General features: G+C 43.5%; 2 protein-coding genes and 1 non-coding gene across 5 annotated transcripts; 2 read left to right on the top strand and 1 right to left on the bottom strand.

The window, feature by feature from the left end:
• The first annotated feature begins 60 nt into the window (after positions 1–60).
• Positions 61–4,272, top strand: fam83a (family with sequence similarity 83 member A). Of its 3 annotated transcripts, none has more exons than XM_080307826.1 (6): positions 61–1,043; positions 1,124–1,261; positions 1,400–1,518; positions 1,712–1,879; positions 2,490–2,614; positions 2,749–2,922. In XM_080307826.1, exons 1-6 carry the CDS (start codon positions 752–754, stop codon positions 2,774–2,776), a joined length of 870 nt encoding a protein of 289 aa, XP_080163952.1. In that variant the 5' UTR covers positions 61–751; the 3' UTR covers positions 2,777–2,922. The 3 variants fall into 3 exon arrangements, with proteins under 3 accessions (XP_080163952.1, XP_080163951.1, XP_026041637.1); XM_080307825.1 differs by having other exon boundaries at positions 91–1,043; positions 2,727–4,272; XM_026185852.2 differs by having other exon boundaries at positions 92–1,043; positions 1,124–1,243; positions 2,727–4,272.
• Positions 3,544–12,504, bottom strand: LOC113032082 (fucolectin-7-like). Its single transcript, XM_026184745.2, has 7 exons — positions 9,546–12,504; positions 9,409–9,432; positions 8,154–8,448; positions 6,674–6,822; positions 5,615–6,496; positions 5,443–5,530; positions 3,544–4,964 (listed from the first exon to the last, which is right to left on the bottom strand). The coding sequence occupies exons 1-5, from the start codon at positions 9,577–9,579 to the stop codon at positions 6,150–6,152; spliced, it is 849 nt and encodes a 282-aa protein (XP_026040530.2). The 5' UTR covers positions 9,580–12,504; the 3' UTR covers positions 3,544–4,964; positions 5,443–5,530; positions 5,615–6,149.
• An 820-nt stretch (positions 12,505–13,324) lies between these two features.
• Positions 13,325–13,431, top strand: LOC113032888 (U6 spliceosomal RNA). The gene has a single exon (XR_003273960.1). It is a non-coding gene; the product is annotated as a U6 spliceosomal RNA (small nuclear RNA).
• Positions 13,432–18,022: the final 4,591 nt, after the last annotated feature.

Below are 18,022 nucleotides of genomic sequence, written 5' to 3'. Positions count from 1 at the left end.
AGTCACACTTTTCTGTATTCAGAATGCATTTAGGTTGGGTTATAATTTAGATGAGAGGATTTATGATTTGATTAGAGTTAGAGATTAGACTCTACCAAAGCAGAAGTGCAAAAACACTGACCTATGGGCCTCTTCTCACTGTCTGGGTGTGGCATTAACTGTCATCACTTTTGGTCTTGTGAGCATCCAGGTGTTATTTGACATGAGCTGAACTGGCAGCGATCTCCATTCCTGTCACTCACTGCTTTCTATCTCTCCACCCATGTTTTATCTGTGCTCACCTGCTCTGCATCACTCTGTCACAGGCCATGGGAAGGAAACTGCAAAGCATGCACTGCCCTGTTGTCACTGCCAAAGTTAATTAACAAACAAAAGCACAAACAGGGAGGTATTGGAGCCACAGAATCGCATCTAAAAGCAGAATTTCTTTGAATGATGTCTCAAATTTTACAGGCTAATATTTTTATTCTATCTTTGCATCATTTCCTGTAAATTTCTTTATCTTTACCTTCACAGTTACACACTTGAAGGTCACTGTCTTACACCCACAGTCTGACTGACTCACTTTTCACCTGTCACTTCTCATTATGTTTTAGGAAACCATCTTGCCCTCAGCAGGGGTGGATCTACCTTTCTCTCTTTACCTGTCTGCATGTCTGAATCAGTAGATCTCTCTTAGAGAAACTGATTTCCAGAGCTGTAACGTCAGCATGCTAACTTTTCTCTAACCTGAAAATAAGGCTTTGTATCCATGGATGCCTCCAACAGTGTGTCTGCGCTGTGGTACAGGACGTCCAAGCCGCTGGGGAAGGTAAGGCGACGTCTCCAAGACCTCCGCATCCCTTCCTCCTCCTATAATTTCATATCTAGCAGCTCCACAGTGGACCTGAGCCACAACGAGAGCGCTCGTCTTGCAGCGGACTGTCTGCTCAGCCGGGGCTTGGAGGATTACCACGAGGTGTTGAGAGCAGAGGGAGAAGTGGACTTTCTGTCAGAGCCAGAGAAGAATTACATCCTGAAGAATGGGAGGGATAGTCACACAGGTTAGAAATATTTCCGTGCATCTTTAATGTTCCCATTATCCCAGGTTGAGTTGCTTTAAATGGTTTTCTGTCTCATGCAGATGATCCTAGTGAGCAGCATGATGATGGCAAAGAGTTGGAGAGTTTATCTGCTGGCTCAAACTCTCCCACACAGTGCTCTGAAGTGTCAGCAGACAGTGACTGTACTCTGGCAGAGTCAGGTCAGTGTCAGCTGAAAGGTACTAATGGAGTACTAAATATTTTGTAAAAGTGTTTAAATCCTCTGTAGGTCAGTGCACATTTTGGGGGCAATGTATTTTTGAGCTTTCTGTTGCAATTCACTGCTGTTTATAGTTTTCTTTTGCTCCTTTTCATAGACGTGAAATCGAGCGGTCCTGTGTTGGTTAAACAGATGATTCAAGTTTTCTTCCCCTCAGACTGCAGAGCAGCTGGCATGAAAGACCTGGTTAGGCAGTTCATCAGAAAGGCTAAACTGGTATGCCTGGATGTGTCTGTGTGTTTCTTTGTGTATGTTTGTACATGTAAAAAGGAATATAGCATGCATACCCGCGCATGTGAAATAAAAACCCAGTGCTGGATCTTGTGAGCTGAGGCAGTGTGAGTGATCTCTGTGACTGCAGGTGTTTGGTAAAGTGATTCCTCAGTAACTCATAACCACGTGTCTATAGGCCCTGGCTATAGTGGTGGACAGCTTCAGTGACGTGGAGCTGCTTTGCGATCTTCTGGAGGCGAGCAAGAAGAGAAACGTGTCTGTACATCTGCTGTTGGACCAGCTGAACCTGAACCTGTTTGTTAGCATGTGGCAGGACCTCAAACTCGACAGTAAAAACTTTCCTGTGAGTCCACTCGTCATTCTCTTTCTCACTACCTTCAAATTGCAGCACTCTTCTGAAGAAATCAAGAGTAAAAACGTTAAGTATCCATATACATGCTTTATATCTTGTTCTTTTTTTATCTTGTAACCATGCAACCTTAAATCAAGCCTGCCAGAGAACCACAGTATCTCTGATGCAACAGTACAGCACAAGCAAACACTGTACATGGAAAGCACCTTCACCGAGCTCTATATGATGACCATGCTGTTTTCTTTTTTGTCTGATGTGATGTTTTCTTCTTTCATGAGCCAGCATTTGATCTTTAAGGGACTTTTCCTAAAACACGCTGCTGCCACTGGATCATGTAACAAAAATGGCTGATGCCCATCCCTGTTGTTCTGGGATGGGCATTTTAACTCAGTAATCTGTAGTCTAGGCAGGTACCACAATTATCACTTCCAAATTAGGATTTGTTTTCTTAGCCCTGGAAGTTGCTGCTTAAAAGACTGCTTATGACAATCAGTAAACAAATGATATGTTTGTCAAGATAAACATCTACATCCATCAATGATACAGCAATAAAAATACAAATGATACAGTTTGTGTTAAATAATTGTGTGTGTGTGCACAGAAACTGTCAGTACACAGCGTCTATGGACAGACCTACTGTGCAAAGACAGGCAGGAAGCTGAAAGGTCAGATTGCAGAGAGTTTTATCATCAGTGACTGGACTGAAGTGCTGACTGGTTCATACAGGTATAAACATGCAGGAACATCATCATTATCAACAATTTTTGTATGTATTCTCTTAAATTTTCTGTTGTACAATTAGTAACCGTGTGTGTGTGTGATCGTGTGATCCCTTCAGCTTCTCCTGGTTGTCCTGGCAGGTCCATCGGAGTCTTGCTGTTCTGTTAAAGGGCAGCGCAGTCACATGTTTCCTGCAGGAATTTCACAGGCTGCACTCCAGCTCCAAACCCGTCACCGGCTTTGTCACCTTTATCACTGTGCCCCACACTCTTTGCCGACACGCCACATCACATGCGGCTCTTCATAGCGATACTGGTATCAGTAAGCAGACATCAAACCAGACAGGTCTTCAGTGGGACTGGAATAAAGATGCTGAAAACACTCAGACAAAAGCAGCTGGGACAGTTCTACATAAACCCCAGAGCCCAGCACTGGTGAGCAGCCGGGGGGATAACCAACCTCAGCACAGAGCAGACACTGGTACACAAATCCAAAGAAAACCTCTGCAGCTGTACCCGAAGCCTTTGATTCAACCAGAAATGGAGCGTGAGGTGCAGAGTAAATCTGTGGAAAAGCCCAAATATACAATGGAATCTGGACACACAAGGCATAATGAAAAAGAGAAGAGCGAATACCAGATTCAGAGCCACCTAAACCTGCCTGATCATACCCACTACATCAGCACTACAGCTGAAAAGAATGCAGCGATTCAAGAGTCAGACCCTCTGCACACTGTGTCCCCGACACACAGACAGCACAGGACTGTACTCTGTGAAACACCTTTGAAGAATTCAAATCTTGATCCTGCAGACGTGGCTACCGAAGGGCTCTTCTTTCAGCAGAGGAACAGAAACACAAACCCTCTGAGGACTGCTGCAGACCTGAACACACAGAGAGGACAGCGGAGCTCCTCACACAGTTTCAAACCCAAACCGGAACTTCAACATGATAATCCCAAACTCCACCCTCCTCCTACAACACAACACAAACAAGCAAACACCACTCATCAGTTTCTTTTTACACCTCTAAGAGGACACACACCTGGTGTGCAAACCAAATTCTCCTTTCTAGAAACCAGGAGGCAGGCTCAGCCACAGAGGTACTACCAGCCCCAGCTCCAACCACAAACTATCAAAGAGCTTCCAGCTTCAACAGGAGCTCATCTTAGGCCTCAGCTTCAGAAAGACCCAAAGCTCTTTCTTCCAGGTACAGCAGCCCAGATTAATCTTCAGTCCCACGCTTTCCAGCAGCCTAATCCCCTTTGGAGGCTCAACTGGAGCCCCCAGAATCATCCTATGGAGCGTCACAGCTCCTTCAGGACCCCCCATAGGATGGGACAGATGGCTGGCTGGGGGCCTTTACAGAGCAGCATGAATACACCACTGAGAAGAAGCAAGAGTATGAACGAGAGACAGACAGCAGGGTTCAGTCTAAACAGAACGTTTAGCTAACTCTATATTGGTCACATTTATCCACCCACAGACACACAGGAGCTGCAGCTATAAAAACAACACAATATCCTCATAAGTTTCACTGAGCTTGGGTGATATTTTAATGTAAACCTCTTGAAATTATACTAGACCAAGAGATGAGCTTATTATTGCTACAAGTCCAGCAGCTGTATCTGCGTATTTTTGTTAAAATAAAATATAACTTCATGACAACGTGTAATCTGTTACATGTCTTTAATCCTGAAAGGTGTGTTAAAGTAGAACATTTGGGGTAATTTTACAGCCGCTACACACACTCACGAAAGTGCTTTCTGTTATTAAACATCTGCTAAGGTTGATGTTGAGTGGAGCGATGTGAGGAGTTAATCTGTTGCCACTAACGTGAAGAGAACAAACAACAAGCCTACACTGTCCTGAGAGATTTTATTATCTGCATAATGCTCAGAACAGCTTGTCTGATACAAACAGCATCTGAAACAGACTTTTTTTTAATCAGAAATATAGAAATACTGTGTTTAAACTAACAACCACAAGCAACATGTGAAGCAGAACATGAAGCAGTTAAAATAATTCACTTTGTTTCATGGTTTAATGCAAAAAAGAGTCACTGCTGTATAGTTATTGAAATAGTGATGGCTTAGTCACTATGCTCTTTGTCTGAACCATCTTCAGCTGGTTCTTCACTTCCTTCCTGTCTGTGTTCACCTTTGTAAACAGTCAACACTGCAGCATGAGGATATTGTGCCCGTCAGTCTCTAACACGCCTGTCAGTAAGATCTTGTTCCACCAGCGCTGTCTGAAGATGTGCAAAGAGACACTGGTCAGGCTCTCCCCATCCTGGTAGTCCTCCCTCATCTTCTCTGGGATCAGGTCCTCTGACATCACCAAGATCAAAGAGAGAAAAACTGTTGGTTTATAAAAAGGAGCCAATTTAATCCAAACTGTCTGGAATGTAAGCCTTGTGACAAGAGCAACTTTAAATACAAAAAAACCTGAAAAATTACATTTTGTAGGTCTTAAAGGCAAATTAAATGACAAAATAAAGGTGAAAGAAAATTTGTCAAGTTCTTCTTAACTTTCAATAAAAACACAATGTAACACAGTGCTGACTACATCTGTGCACTTTGGCTGTGTGAAATGAAATGACAGAAATGTCCTTTTTAATGAGACAACTTGTTGGGTAGGAAACATGGAAATGAGCAAACTAGGATCAAGACTCGGGGAAATATTCAAACACTGATGCTGCTGATAAAAATGTAAACTGATGGTCATGAATGGACACTTGTTTATCAGCTATAAAAGTACCAGTTAACTAAGCTGGATGTTTTTTCATGAAGTGTTTGATATAAGAGAGCACAGACTAAATTGAATGAGTGACAGTACCTGATAGTTTCCTTGTCTCACAGCCAGCTCACCTCTGAACTTGTAAACTTTCTGCTTCAGTATCCAGAGCAGCACTGTGACAAAACCACTGCAGAGAGAAACAAATTTACTACACAAAGCTGTTAGAGGATGCTGCTCAGTCAGTCACTGCCAGTGAAGTGCATGTCCTTACTTTTGCCATGATCCAGCAGCTACTCAGCTTCCTTAATGAAGGAGTTAATGTGTTCACAAAGTTGGGTCTCCAGATCACCCATCCACCAGGTGGCGTGATGATGTGGTGAGATGAAAAAAAATGAATTGACAAACATTTGTGCTCCATTTGCAGTTTTATTTTTACAACAGGTTCACACATGACAGACATTAATAAATCATGTTTTAAATTAAGGGAAAAGATAACTAATTATTGATTCACATAACCATCATATCAAAATACATGCAGCAGAAGCTTGTCCTAAATGTAACTTCCGACACACAAAGGAGGCAGTGAAGACAGTTAAATAGGCTGTAGAAGATTGTTAAAAATAAACAATAACATCTTTCTGAGTGTTAATAGAAAAGTTCTGCTTAATTTCTCCACTGTTTATCTTCCTGCTACACTGAGCCTGAACCCATCACCTTTGATTTATTAGAGGAAAGTTTGCTAGAACCCAACAAGCCACTACTGACACCTGTCTAACTGAATAAACAAAACCAACCCATGGATCTTCTTACACTGCACAGATGAAATTATATTTATCATAAACAGACTTCTTGTACCACAAATGGTTCCCACCTTTATTCATGGCAGTGTTCATGCCACAGACTGCTGTTCTTGTCTCATTTGGAGCCCACTGATCAAAAAATACACACTGATCGTTGACCCAGATCCAGAAGTCGAAGCCACAGATGTATTGAAGACCCAGCCAGACAAAGGGAGTGTCAGCCTTCTGAGCCGCCAACCCAACCCAGACCTGGGTCTCGTTATCAAGGATGGAAACCAGATGCATGTGTTCCTCTCTGCAGTGGTACCGGGCGTCTGCCCATGTCTTGTTCTCTTTAATCAGTTTAAAGGGCTCTAAAAGGAAAAACATCAAGAAAATGAAACTTAGAAGCATCAAACCAAACAGTGTTTCTGAGTGTCTAACATGCTGCGTTAATCCAAGCACATAATTCTTACTGTCAACATTTACACATTTATATTGACTCTACTGACTGACCAGTTAACTTAGTGGGTAAGAATGTTTTATTGTACCTTTTTTTCTGCCTTTCATCGTCACCTCACACAGAATTAAAAACCCAGATGTGTTTTTGTACACAGTTACATAACGCCCCCACTTTGTTCCATTTTCACAGTTAAATGTTTTAGTTTCTCCTCTAGTAGTTGTGTTGATTGTTGCACACCTGTAAACAAAGACAAAAGGTTGGACAGATGTACAGAAAGAGTTTCTGGCTCTGTTTGATTAAATCATGCTGTAAACAGTGGAGACAGTCGAACAGCTGGATAATAAATGTGAGCTGCTGTCTGAGAACATTTTAGAAAGAAGGAAAACACCTACAAATAAACAACAAAGGAAAATGAGAATAAATAAAGATTTTTATATTCTTCACATATACGTGATTATTACTCCAAACCACATCACACCATATTAGACCTCCTATTTCATCTGATAGAACTGATACAGGGTTCTCTGTGTTTGTCATGGTCGGCTGTGTGGCAGGCAGGCAAGAGTGGTGGACCCAAAATGCAGAATTCTCAGGACACGAGGTTTAAACAGAAAATGCAGCTTTATTGCTGGAGCAGAACATCAAGATAAAATAAAACTCACAAAAGCAAACAAAACTCTAAACAGAGATGCAGGAGGACTGGAAATCCTAAACACGCAGCAAGTGAGGGTGAACAGACGTTAACGACACGACGCTGACACAAAGACACACTGGGCTTAAATACACTGAGGGAGTCATCAAGGAGTTAGAGACAGAAGGGGGACACAGCTGGGAGAAATAAGACCTAACGAGACAGGGGAGAGGTAAAACTGAACACACTGACATGAGACATGAACTTTCAGAATAAAACAGGAAACTTAACAGACACAGAGAACCAGACAGGACACTGAACTTGACAGGCAGACTCATGAGCAGACACAATAACACCATGGACAGACAGAGGGAACACAGAGAAGTGGGAGCAGGCAGGCAAGGAACAGAAACCTAACAAATGGCAAAAATCACAACAGAATACACATTTGGAATGAACAAAAGCATAAGGAAACACAAAACACTGAGTCCTCAGACTCAGGACCATGACAGTGTTACTGTATTTAAAGACATTTAAGTGTTTGGTTGAATTTTATGTTTGACAACATTTTTCTCTATTCAGTTCTCATTTTCTCACTTTAATGTGATAGAAAATGTTGAAAATATTTTCCTCATTTGCTTTTGTTTTGCTTGTTTGCAGGTGTTTTCTAACTTGTACATCATCAGCCTCTCAGTATATCAGCTGTGACATCTATCATTTACATTCAATCAGCAAAATCAAACCACAGAGGTTTCTCTACAGTCACTGTGACATACAAATTTCACTACAAGCATAATAATCAAAGTGTTTTAGAACCAGAAAAAACTCCAATATTTTGTTCTTGGTTATTAAAATCCTTGAAATTATTCATGGACACCATCTAAAAATATTGGACTGACTGAGAACAGAATGATTCAAAGTAAGATGAAGGTATTACTCTGTGGTGTCAGCAGGATTTCTCTCAGATGAGTTCCCGATGAGGATGTGAGCGCCTCTTAGATCAACATTGTCTTGATTTGTGTTGTAAATTGTGATGCAGGAAATTTCCCATAGACCCAATAAGTCAACTGTCCACCAGGAGTTGGTCTCTTGTGCAGTGTGAGCAGATATCAAGATATTCCCATCAAAAGCTCTGTCAGCACTGAATTTGACACCATTCTTATCTGTGTAGACTGAAGACTGAAATGCCACTTTGTCATCCAGTTTGATAGTTTCCCAGCCTGGACTACATCCTGATGATGTAACAGAAAGTAAAGTTAAAAAATAAAAAAAAGCAATGTCAGTGGTAAGAATACTTCAGAAATGGGCAATAGAAAACGGTCAGTGACTATGCAATCCCCAAAATTTGCTAGCATGATGTCAAGGCAGAATGGGTACGAGCAACTTCTTTTTTTGCCATGCCATGATGCCGCCTTGACCATATCAAAAACCACTACACACACACACACACACACACACACACACACACACACACGCATGCAGATTATTCCCAAGCAGCATCACTACATTACATTGCAGTTAATGTTGAATAGTTATGCCGTTAGCCAGTGTTGGGGAGTAATGAAATACATGTACCGCCGTTACGTATTTAAAATACAAAATATTATCTACTGTACACTGTGTTCGTGTTTTCCTCCGAAACAATAAGTTCCTTTGGAGCAGCCTTTTAACACCTCTCTCTGTCTCAAACTTGACCCAGACAACAAAGTAAAGCTATTTTTCGGCTACAAGCCCGACACGGAACCCAATGTATTAGCCAGATGTCCCTTTACTACGGTTCAGAACCTTCCCAACACTGTCTTTAGCAAATAAAAATTCATCAGAATTAATGAAATTTTATAATTTGACTCTAAAAACATCCCGAAGGATGACCCAGTTTAATATAATCCACTCACACCCACACACCAATGACTGCATGTTTATAATCACAGGGATCATGTATCCTAATAACATAATTCAATATAAATTTACATTTATAACATATTTATACAGATATTTGTAATATTGCTTTGGTCCAACAGAAAATCCCCACATGAAACATTTTCCCACAGATGCGACGTCTACTGTGATGCATAAATAAATGAATTGAGAAATAGGATATTATTTCCTTTACAAATAAGTATATTCACAACAGAAGCACCATCATACTTTTCGATATAACCTGAAGAAACTGATTAGAAATGCACTCTTACCTGGATCCTGTTGAGTTGATCTTTCTGTGAAGTTTCAGAGAACGATGTAAGAATGAGTGAATTACTACTTTTCCATTCTTTATAACGATCATTGAAACATCACTGTGCCAGGCAGGAACATCAAATGATCCACTTACCAATCAAAGTGATGAACAACAGACTCCACAGCATCTTTACTTTAGACTCTTTGCACAAATGTGTCCTCTAATAAGAGAAAGAAAAGACTTCTACCCTCACTCTGGAGTTTTCTGTAGACACACTGATGTTGATATGATCCCCTCTCTGAGTCAGAGCTGGATTTGTATTTCTGTCACTCCCCTCATAGCTGCCAACATGAAAATATTCATTTCTCCTGTTTAGACTCAGAGTGAGGCTGTTATGTTCAGTAGGCAAAGCATTCCCAGACTTTTACATCTGATTTGCAGATGTGAACATAGCGTGATTGTTATGATCACCATGTTCATCCTAGATTGTGCGTCCATCCAAGTAGCAGCACAAATGTAACATGTAACTTTCTAAATACAGAAAGTTACATGTTTTTGAAACTAGACGCTAAGTGGGAGATGAAGAACAAGAAAATGTTTATTGCTAAAGCAAAACTTGTCACAGACCACCAGGGGGCTCCACTTACACCCAGCAACAAGGGTAATGTTTTTGGGTTTTTGCCACCTTGTGAGTTGAGTTGTGTGAAGCCCAGATTAAAGTTGGAGTAACATATTAAACCCGATTCTTTTATCCCCTGAACTGAACAGAGAAAACCCGACTCAGTGTGGTCAAAAATAATTATTATTTTTATTCAAGAATTATTTCCGGAAAGGGATGTGCTCAGGCAAAATTCTGAGCAAATCTAAAGCATTACAAGCCAAATGCATATAATATAGTTCTGTCATACGTCACACACAGTTTCGATCAAAACAACTCTGCAGTACCCTCTGCCTAGTTTCACTTCCTGTCTACCTGTTCTTTTGCAACGGTGCACAAAGCGTGCAGAGTTTCCTGTCTTACACAGTACTCTGTGACCTTTAGCTCACATTATAACTCAGTGACGTTTTTCTACACTGGCCTCTATAAAACAATATAAACAAAAAATAAGCACTAAGAATATATATTTATTCTGTAACAAACACTATGGCATAATTTTTGTGCCTCTATTCTGAGCGCACTTAAAAATAATAAAAAAAAAACACTAATTAAAAATTGCAAGTGCAAATGTTGCATTTTGAGGAGAAAATTATTTTGAGCAAAGAGAAGTTTAATTTGAGCGAACAAAATTCCCTTCAACAAAATTCAATTCATTAATGAATGCTGTTGGTCCTCTTTCAATATTTGTGAAATCGTCTATCAGGAACCTTGGGGTAACCTTTGATTCTGCTCTTACCCTGGATGTCAACGTTAAATCTCTGGTTCGGTCCTGCTTCTATCATTTAAGAAACATTTCTAAATTGAGCCCTATAGTATCTCATACTGAACTGGAGATTGTTATTCATGCATTCATTTCATCACAATTAAACTACAGTAATTCACTGTTTACATGTCTAAACAAAAACTCCCTGGAGCGTCTGCAGATTGTCCAAAATGCTGCAGCAAGGCTTCTGACAAAAACATCTAAGTACTCTCATGTAACACTGTTGCTTATACAGTTGCACTGCCTCCCCGTTGAATTCAGAGTCCACTGCCAAAGCCTGTCTTAGGGGTAGTATTGTATCATACACCACAGCGCAAAAAAAAGGCATCAATGAAAGAACAACTCGATCTAGAACACACAATACAAAAACTGGAAGTACAGTTTATTTTATTTTATTTTATTTTTTTTTGTGTCCCATTTGGATCTTTAGCCATCAGAATTGTTGTCTTAAGGCCAAGAAAGATGCCAAGCGGATTTATTTTACCAAGTGGATCATCATGGCCTTGCCATATTGGTCCATTTGATTGACCTTTATTATAATTATGAATTTATTTTATTTTCGGTTGCTACAAACGGGACAGACATGACTGGGGGATAGGACAGGGAGAAAGAATGAAAGAAAGAGAGGGAGAGAAAGAAAACCAAAGGGGAGAAGAGATGGTGAGAAAGGGGGGAAGAAAGAAAAAACAAACAAACAAAACACCTGGATCACCTGTATGGAGAAAAAAAAACAGAAGAGAAAGCAAACAACAAAGAGCAACATGATAAAAAAAAAAACCCAGCACCATCACAATAAACTAGCTAGCAGTAGATAACAGTAGATACTAAATATTAAACGGTATTGTGCAGCACGCAAGATAGACAGCGCACAATGTGCTTTGAGGCAGCAGCCAAGAGAGGTGTAGTCCGCGTCTGTGAATACCCGTGTGTACACCTGTGTGCATACCTGTGTGGATCAACATGCTTGTATTCCAAAGGTTTCTCCATGTAACGATCTGCTAGGGAGTGTGGGGAGCCACAGCCCCGTCCTCCAGGGTATGAAGCAGGTATGGAGGAGATCCAGGCCCCAGATATCCAGAGGCCCCAGAGTACAAGGACCCGAGGAGGACCACCAAAGGGGGGGGGGGGGGGGGGGGGGGGGACCGTGCCACCCTCCTGGGAAGAGCTGAGTACTGAGTAGAGCCCCAAACGAGAGGTCACCCCGCAGCTACGGAGCAGAGGCCAGAGGGGGTTGCAGTGGCGTGCCCGCGGGCTCTGCCGGCAGCCAGCTGTGCCAGAGAGGACCGAGCTTCAGGCCCAGAGGCCAGAGGCCTGAGGGCATCCCGTCCCCCGGAAGGAGCCCAGCCGGGCCACAGGTGCCCGGCCCCGCCAATCAGCCACCAGGAGTGAGCCGGTACATACATGAGCGCCCAGACGACAAGGACCACCAACACACCAACGTCTGAGGGCATCAGCCACCGGCAGGGAGTGTGGTGAGGGGAGATAGGCCTCCGTACTTTAGAAGGCCTGAGATGTACCCAGAGAGGTTGAGTCTAAGACCCAACCTGACATATAGACACAGACGAACAGGCACACGCGGACACAGACGTGCATTCCCACCCCATATGCACAACCAAATACTCGGCACTCACCCAACGTGTAGACAGACACAAATAGACACTGCACAGACAGTCGCACTCCCCAAACATACTCTATATCTACTATAGTAGATAGCAGTATAGCTACTGCTACTACTGCACATTCACCCAATGTATATACTGCATATATATATATATATATATATATATATATATATATATATATATATATATATATATATATATATATATATATATATATATATATAATGTTTTTCCTCTACACCCCCCCCAATTTTTTTGCACATGTTGAGGAGCGTGTCAGGCTACATTTCACTGTGTGTTATACTTGTATAACTATGCATGTGACAAATAAAGAACCTTGACCTTGACCTTGACCTTGATATCCCAGGTCCAGGTACCCCCGCTCCCAGAGGGGCAAGCCGCACCTAGACCCAGGAGATGTAACCCTTCTCTCTGGGGTGGAGGCAAGCGGACCACCTTATCTGCAGTAGCAGGGAGGCCCCGCATTCCAGACCCCAGTCTGACGGCCAGCACCTCCTCCCAGCCCCCCAGCCCTGACGGCTAACAGAACCGGGGTGAGTGAAGACCTCAAACCTCCCTACGCCCGCTCATATGTAGTGTTGCTGTGTGCTGTTCTAAAGTGCATTTAAAACTCAGGAGAGCATGGTACTTGCTTCCTCTCAGAGAGCAGCACGGCTCCTCCCAAAAACCCTTAGTGTCTAAATGCATTTAAAATTGAGGGTAGGGCACCAGCGCCAGAGGTGGGTTGGAGTACACCGACCATCCTCTGGATGCTGTAAAACGTGCCCACCCCCAAGGCCCTATATTTATGTGTTATGTGAGAGTGTGAGTAATTTTGATGTCTAGGCTGCAGAATAAAATTGAGGCACAGGTGGCCAGAAGGGGACGCGCTTGCTTCGGCAAGCGTATACGCTAAATTGGATACGATACAGAGAAGATTAGCATGGCCCCTGCGCAAGGATGACACGCAAATTCGTAGAGCGGGAATAGGGAGGCAGCTGAGGATGGGGAGGGAAGAAAGGGAGGGGCAAGCGGCCCCTCCCTGGGGACAGCTCCCCCGCTGGAAGTACAGTTTAAAGTCACTAGGTCCAAAACTATATTGAACTTAGAAGCAGCCTGCTCAGTTTTAAACCAATTCTTGTCGTTTAGTGGGCGACGAGCGGCGGTGGTCGTCGGCCGCGCAACCAGTACGCTGCTGTAGGTGCCGCAGGTTCTCCTGCTTGACCAACGATTATCTTCCACGCTTTTCGATCTAAGGCGATGGTTCTTGCCTGCTCGAGGTCAAGTTGAAGGGCCTTGAAATCATCCTGGATTTGTTTCATCCATGTCTTTTTTGGTGCATTTCGATGCACCCTCCAATCGGTGGGGCAGGTCAACCAGAGTAGTCAAGTCAAGTTTATTTATAAAGCACATTTAAAAACAACCAAGACTGACCAAAGTGCTGTACAATAAAATACAAATATAAAATACAATAAAACACAAGTACATAAAACACCTCACTGATAAAACAATAAGTTAATACAGTAAGTTAAACCTTGCTAAAAGCCAATGAGAAGAGGTGAGTTTTAAGAGCAGTTTTAAAAGTTCCTAGGCTTGTGGAGAATCTGATGTGAGGAGGTAAACTGTTCCACAGTCTGGGTGCAGCCACAGCAAAAGCCCTCTCTCCCCTAGTCTTTAATCTGTACCTGGGAACATCTAAAAGCATCAGGTCTGCTGACCTCAAAGATCTCCTGGGGCAGTAAATGCAAAGAAGCTTTGCCAGGTAAGGAGGTGCAGTACCGTTAAGAACCTTAAAAACCAGCAGTAAAATTTTAAAATCAATTCTAAAAGCAACTGGGAGCCAGTGGAGAGAGCAGAGGACCGGAGTGATGTGGTCTCTCTTTTTGGAACCGGTCAGCATGCGAGCAGCAGCGTTCTGCACCAGTTGGAGGCGATGCAGACAGAAACGATCTAAACCAGCATAAAGGGAGTTACAGTAGTCCAGCCGTGATGTAATAAAAGCATGGACCACCCTTTCTAGCTCGTTCCTGCACAGGTAGGACTTGACTTTAGCTAAAATCCGTAGATGATAAAAGGATCCCTTGACTACGGAGCTGATTTGTTTATCAAATTTAAAAGCACTGTCAAAAGTAACACCGAGGCTCTTAATGGAGGAAGTACATTTGGAAGTTAGGGGTCCCATAAAATCAAAGAGTAGGCCATGGGGGTAGTGGCTCTGGTCCATTCGACAAATGTGGCCAAACCAACGGAGTCGGCGGCGCTGGATTAGGTCGCCGATCGTCGGTTGGCTGCCGCAGCTGGTGAGGATGGTGTCATTCGAATGACGGTCGCGAAGGGAAACGCCGAGAACGCATCTAAGGCAACGCATTTGGAAAACTTCGAGCTTGCTCAGGTCGCGTTTGAGCATTGTCCACGTCTCCGCGCCGTAAAGAAGAGTGGGCAGGATCAGGGTTTGGTAAAGGCGGATCTTTGTCGCCAATGAGATGTTGTTCTTCTTCCAAACGCACCAGTGCAGGGAAGCGAACGCTGCGCTGCCTGCCCAATTCTGGAGCGTATCTCCACTGATGATGCCACTTTCTTCTCCTCGACGAGGGACCCCAGATATTTAAATTATTGAACTTGTTTGATCTGCACACCGTTGAGGTGGACGATCGCTGGTGAGCCGTCAGTGGTCAGGACTTTGGTCTCGTTGAGATTCTATTGGTTTCGAGCCAAGTTTCCCCACAAATGATCCACTTACGAATCAAAGTGATGAACAACAGACTCCACAGCATCTTTACTTTAGACTCTTTGCACAAATGTGTCCTCTAATAAGAGAAAGAAAAGACTTCTACCCTCACTCTGGAGTTTTCTGTAGACACACTGATGTTGATATAGAATAGAATAGAATAGAATAGAATAGAATAGAATAGAATAGAATAGAATAGAATAGCCTTTATTGTCATTGTACAGAGTACAACGAAATTGGAGTGCCACTCCCTTGGTGCAAGTTTCAATAATAAATATAAATGTAAAATATAAAAAGTACAAAAAAACAATCGTAAGTACTCAAACAATAGTATGTACAATATATACAGGATAGCAGCGTTAATATAATGACAGTATGAATAGCAGCATAATATAATGACAGTGACGGTATGGAATAGGTTCAATTGTTTTTGTGCTTATTTACTATGGTGATAGCTCTGGGAAAGAAGCTATCCCTGAATCTGTTTGTCCTGATTTTATGTGACCTGTACCGTCGGCCTGACGGTAATAGTTCAAACAGTTGGTTGCTGGGGTGAGAGTGATCCTTGATGATATTGCCAGCTCTGCTGAGGTACCGAGAGTTTGCAGTGACCTCCAGGCTGGGCAGAGAGCAGCCAGTGATCGTTAGGATGCTCTCTATGGTGGCTCTGTAAAATGTCACCAGCAGCCTCTCCTCCAGGTTGTTCCTCCTGAGCACTCTCAGAAAGTGGAGACGCTGCTGGGCCTTTTTAACCACCGCCGTGGTATTTGCAGTCCAGGAGAGGTCATCAGATATCTGCACGCCCAGAAACCTCATGGAGCGTACCCTCTCCACACAGTTCCCGTGAATGTAAAGTGGGGCCGGGTCTGCTCTGCCCTTCCTGAAGTCCAAGATAAGTTCTTTAGTTTTCGTGGTGTTCAGTTGGAGGTTGTTAACTGAACACCACTCAGTCAGTCTGTTGACCTCATCTCTGTAGTCCGACTCATCCCCCCTTGAGATGAGTCCAACCACTGTGGTGTCATCCGCGAACTTTATGATGGTGTTTGAGAGATGGGTAGGGGAGCAGTCGGATGTGTAGAGCGTAAACAGGAGGGGACTCAAAACACATCCTTGTGGAGACCCGGTGCTGAGTGTGATGGTGCTGGACCGGTGGGGGCCGAGTCTGACAGACTGTGGTCTATTTGTCAGGAAGTCCTTGATCCAGAGGCAGATGGGGGTGGAGAGTCCCAGGTGAGACAGTTTCTGGACCAGGATCTCCGGGATGATATGATTGAATGCTGAGCTGAAGTCCAGAAAGAGCATTCTCACATAGCTTCCTCGGTGCTCCAGGTGACTCAGCGCAGTGTGGAGCGCTATGGTGATAGCGTCCTCGGTGGAACGATTTGTCCTGTAGGCAAATTGGTGGGGGTCCAGAGTGGGAGGCAGACCGGCCCTGATGTGCTGACAGACCAGTCTCTCAAAGCACTTCATCACTACAGGCGTAAGTGCAACAGGCCTGTAGTCATTTGGGCTGGCCACAGCTGTCTTCTTGGCGATGGGGATGATGGTGGAGGTTTTGAGGCAGGGCGGGACGGTGTTTGATGACAAGGAAAGGTTGAAGATTTTAGTGAAGACTCCGGTCAGTTCGTCAGCACATGCTCTGAGAACCTTTCCATGTATTCCATCAGGACCTGCCGCCTTCCTGGGATTCACTGACCTTAGAACACACCTCACTTGGTGCTCCCTGAGTGTTAGTGTGCCAGTGCTGGGGGCGGGTGGAAGTGGTGTGGCAGCTGAGGGCCTGGTCATCTCAAAGCGGGCAAAGAAACAGTTTAGATCCTCAGCCAGTGAGGCATCAGTCCTAGATGTTGCCTGGTTATTGCTTCTGTAGTTGGTAATGTGATTGATCCCCTGCCACATTTTTCTGGGGTCGTTGTCAGCAAAGTGATCTTCAATCCTCCTCCTATAGGCAGCCTTAGCTTTCCTGATGCCTCTACTCAGGTCTGCCCTGGCCGCCCTATATGCAGCCCTGTCCCCTGACTTGAAGGCAGTGTTGCGGCTTTTTAGGAGGGATTGCACTTCGCTATTCATCCAGGGTTTTTGATTTGGAAACACCCTGACCCTTTTGTTGACGGTGACATTGTCAACACAGTTCCTGATGTACGAGAGTACAGTGTCCGTGTACTCCTGGAGGTTGTGGCTGGAGAATAAATCCCCTCTCTGAGTCAGAGCTGGATTTGTATTTCTGTCACTTCCCTCATAGCTGCCAACATGAAAATATTCATTTCTCCTGTTTACACTCAGAGTGAGGCTGTTATGTTCAGTAGGCAAAGCATTCCCAGACTTTTACATCTCATTTGCAGACGTGAACATACCACGATTGTTATAATCACCATGTTCAACTTACATTATGCGTGCATCCAAGTAGCAGCACAAGCAAATACCTCAGTATACCGGGAAATTTACTTCACCAGTGGAGGCTGTGTGAATAAGATATATTCAGTGACATTTGGTCTACTTTAAAGAAAAAGAGCCACTATTAACAATCAGTCATTCATTAATAAGCTGCCGGGGAAAAAACCTTCACAAGTCCATCATTGTGTCTACTTTCTGCTCTGCATTTAGTCGGGACTTCATGTTTCATGCAGAATTATTTAGAGCAAAGCGCTTCTCACACTGCGAGTATTTGTGTGTGCATGAGGGTGGGAATGCATGTTTGTGTCTGTGTGTGCCTGTATCTCTGTCTATGTCTGTCAGTCCCCCCCCCCCCCCCCAGGTGTGGGGGCCAATCTCCCCGACCACACTGGATGGAAGGTGGCGGGCCCTCAGACCTCGGGTGGCTGAACCCAGGCCACAAACACGCTCATGCACACAGATACA

Source organism: Astatotilapia calliptera, chromosome 11 (assembly GCF_964374335.1).
Source record: "Astatotilapia calliptera chromosome 11, fAstCal68.1, whole genome shotgun sequence".
Lineage (NCBI taxonomy): Eukaryota > Metazoa > Chordata > Actinopteri > Cichliformes > Cichlidae > Astatotilapia > Astatotilapia calliptera.
The sequence above is the reverse complement of the archived record's forward strand: the minus strand, read 5'-3'. Positions and strand labels throughout refer to the sequence as shown.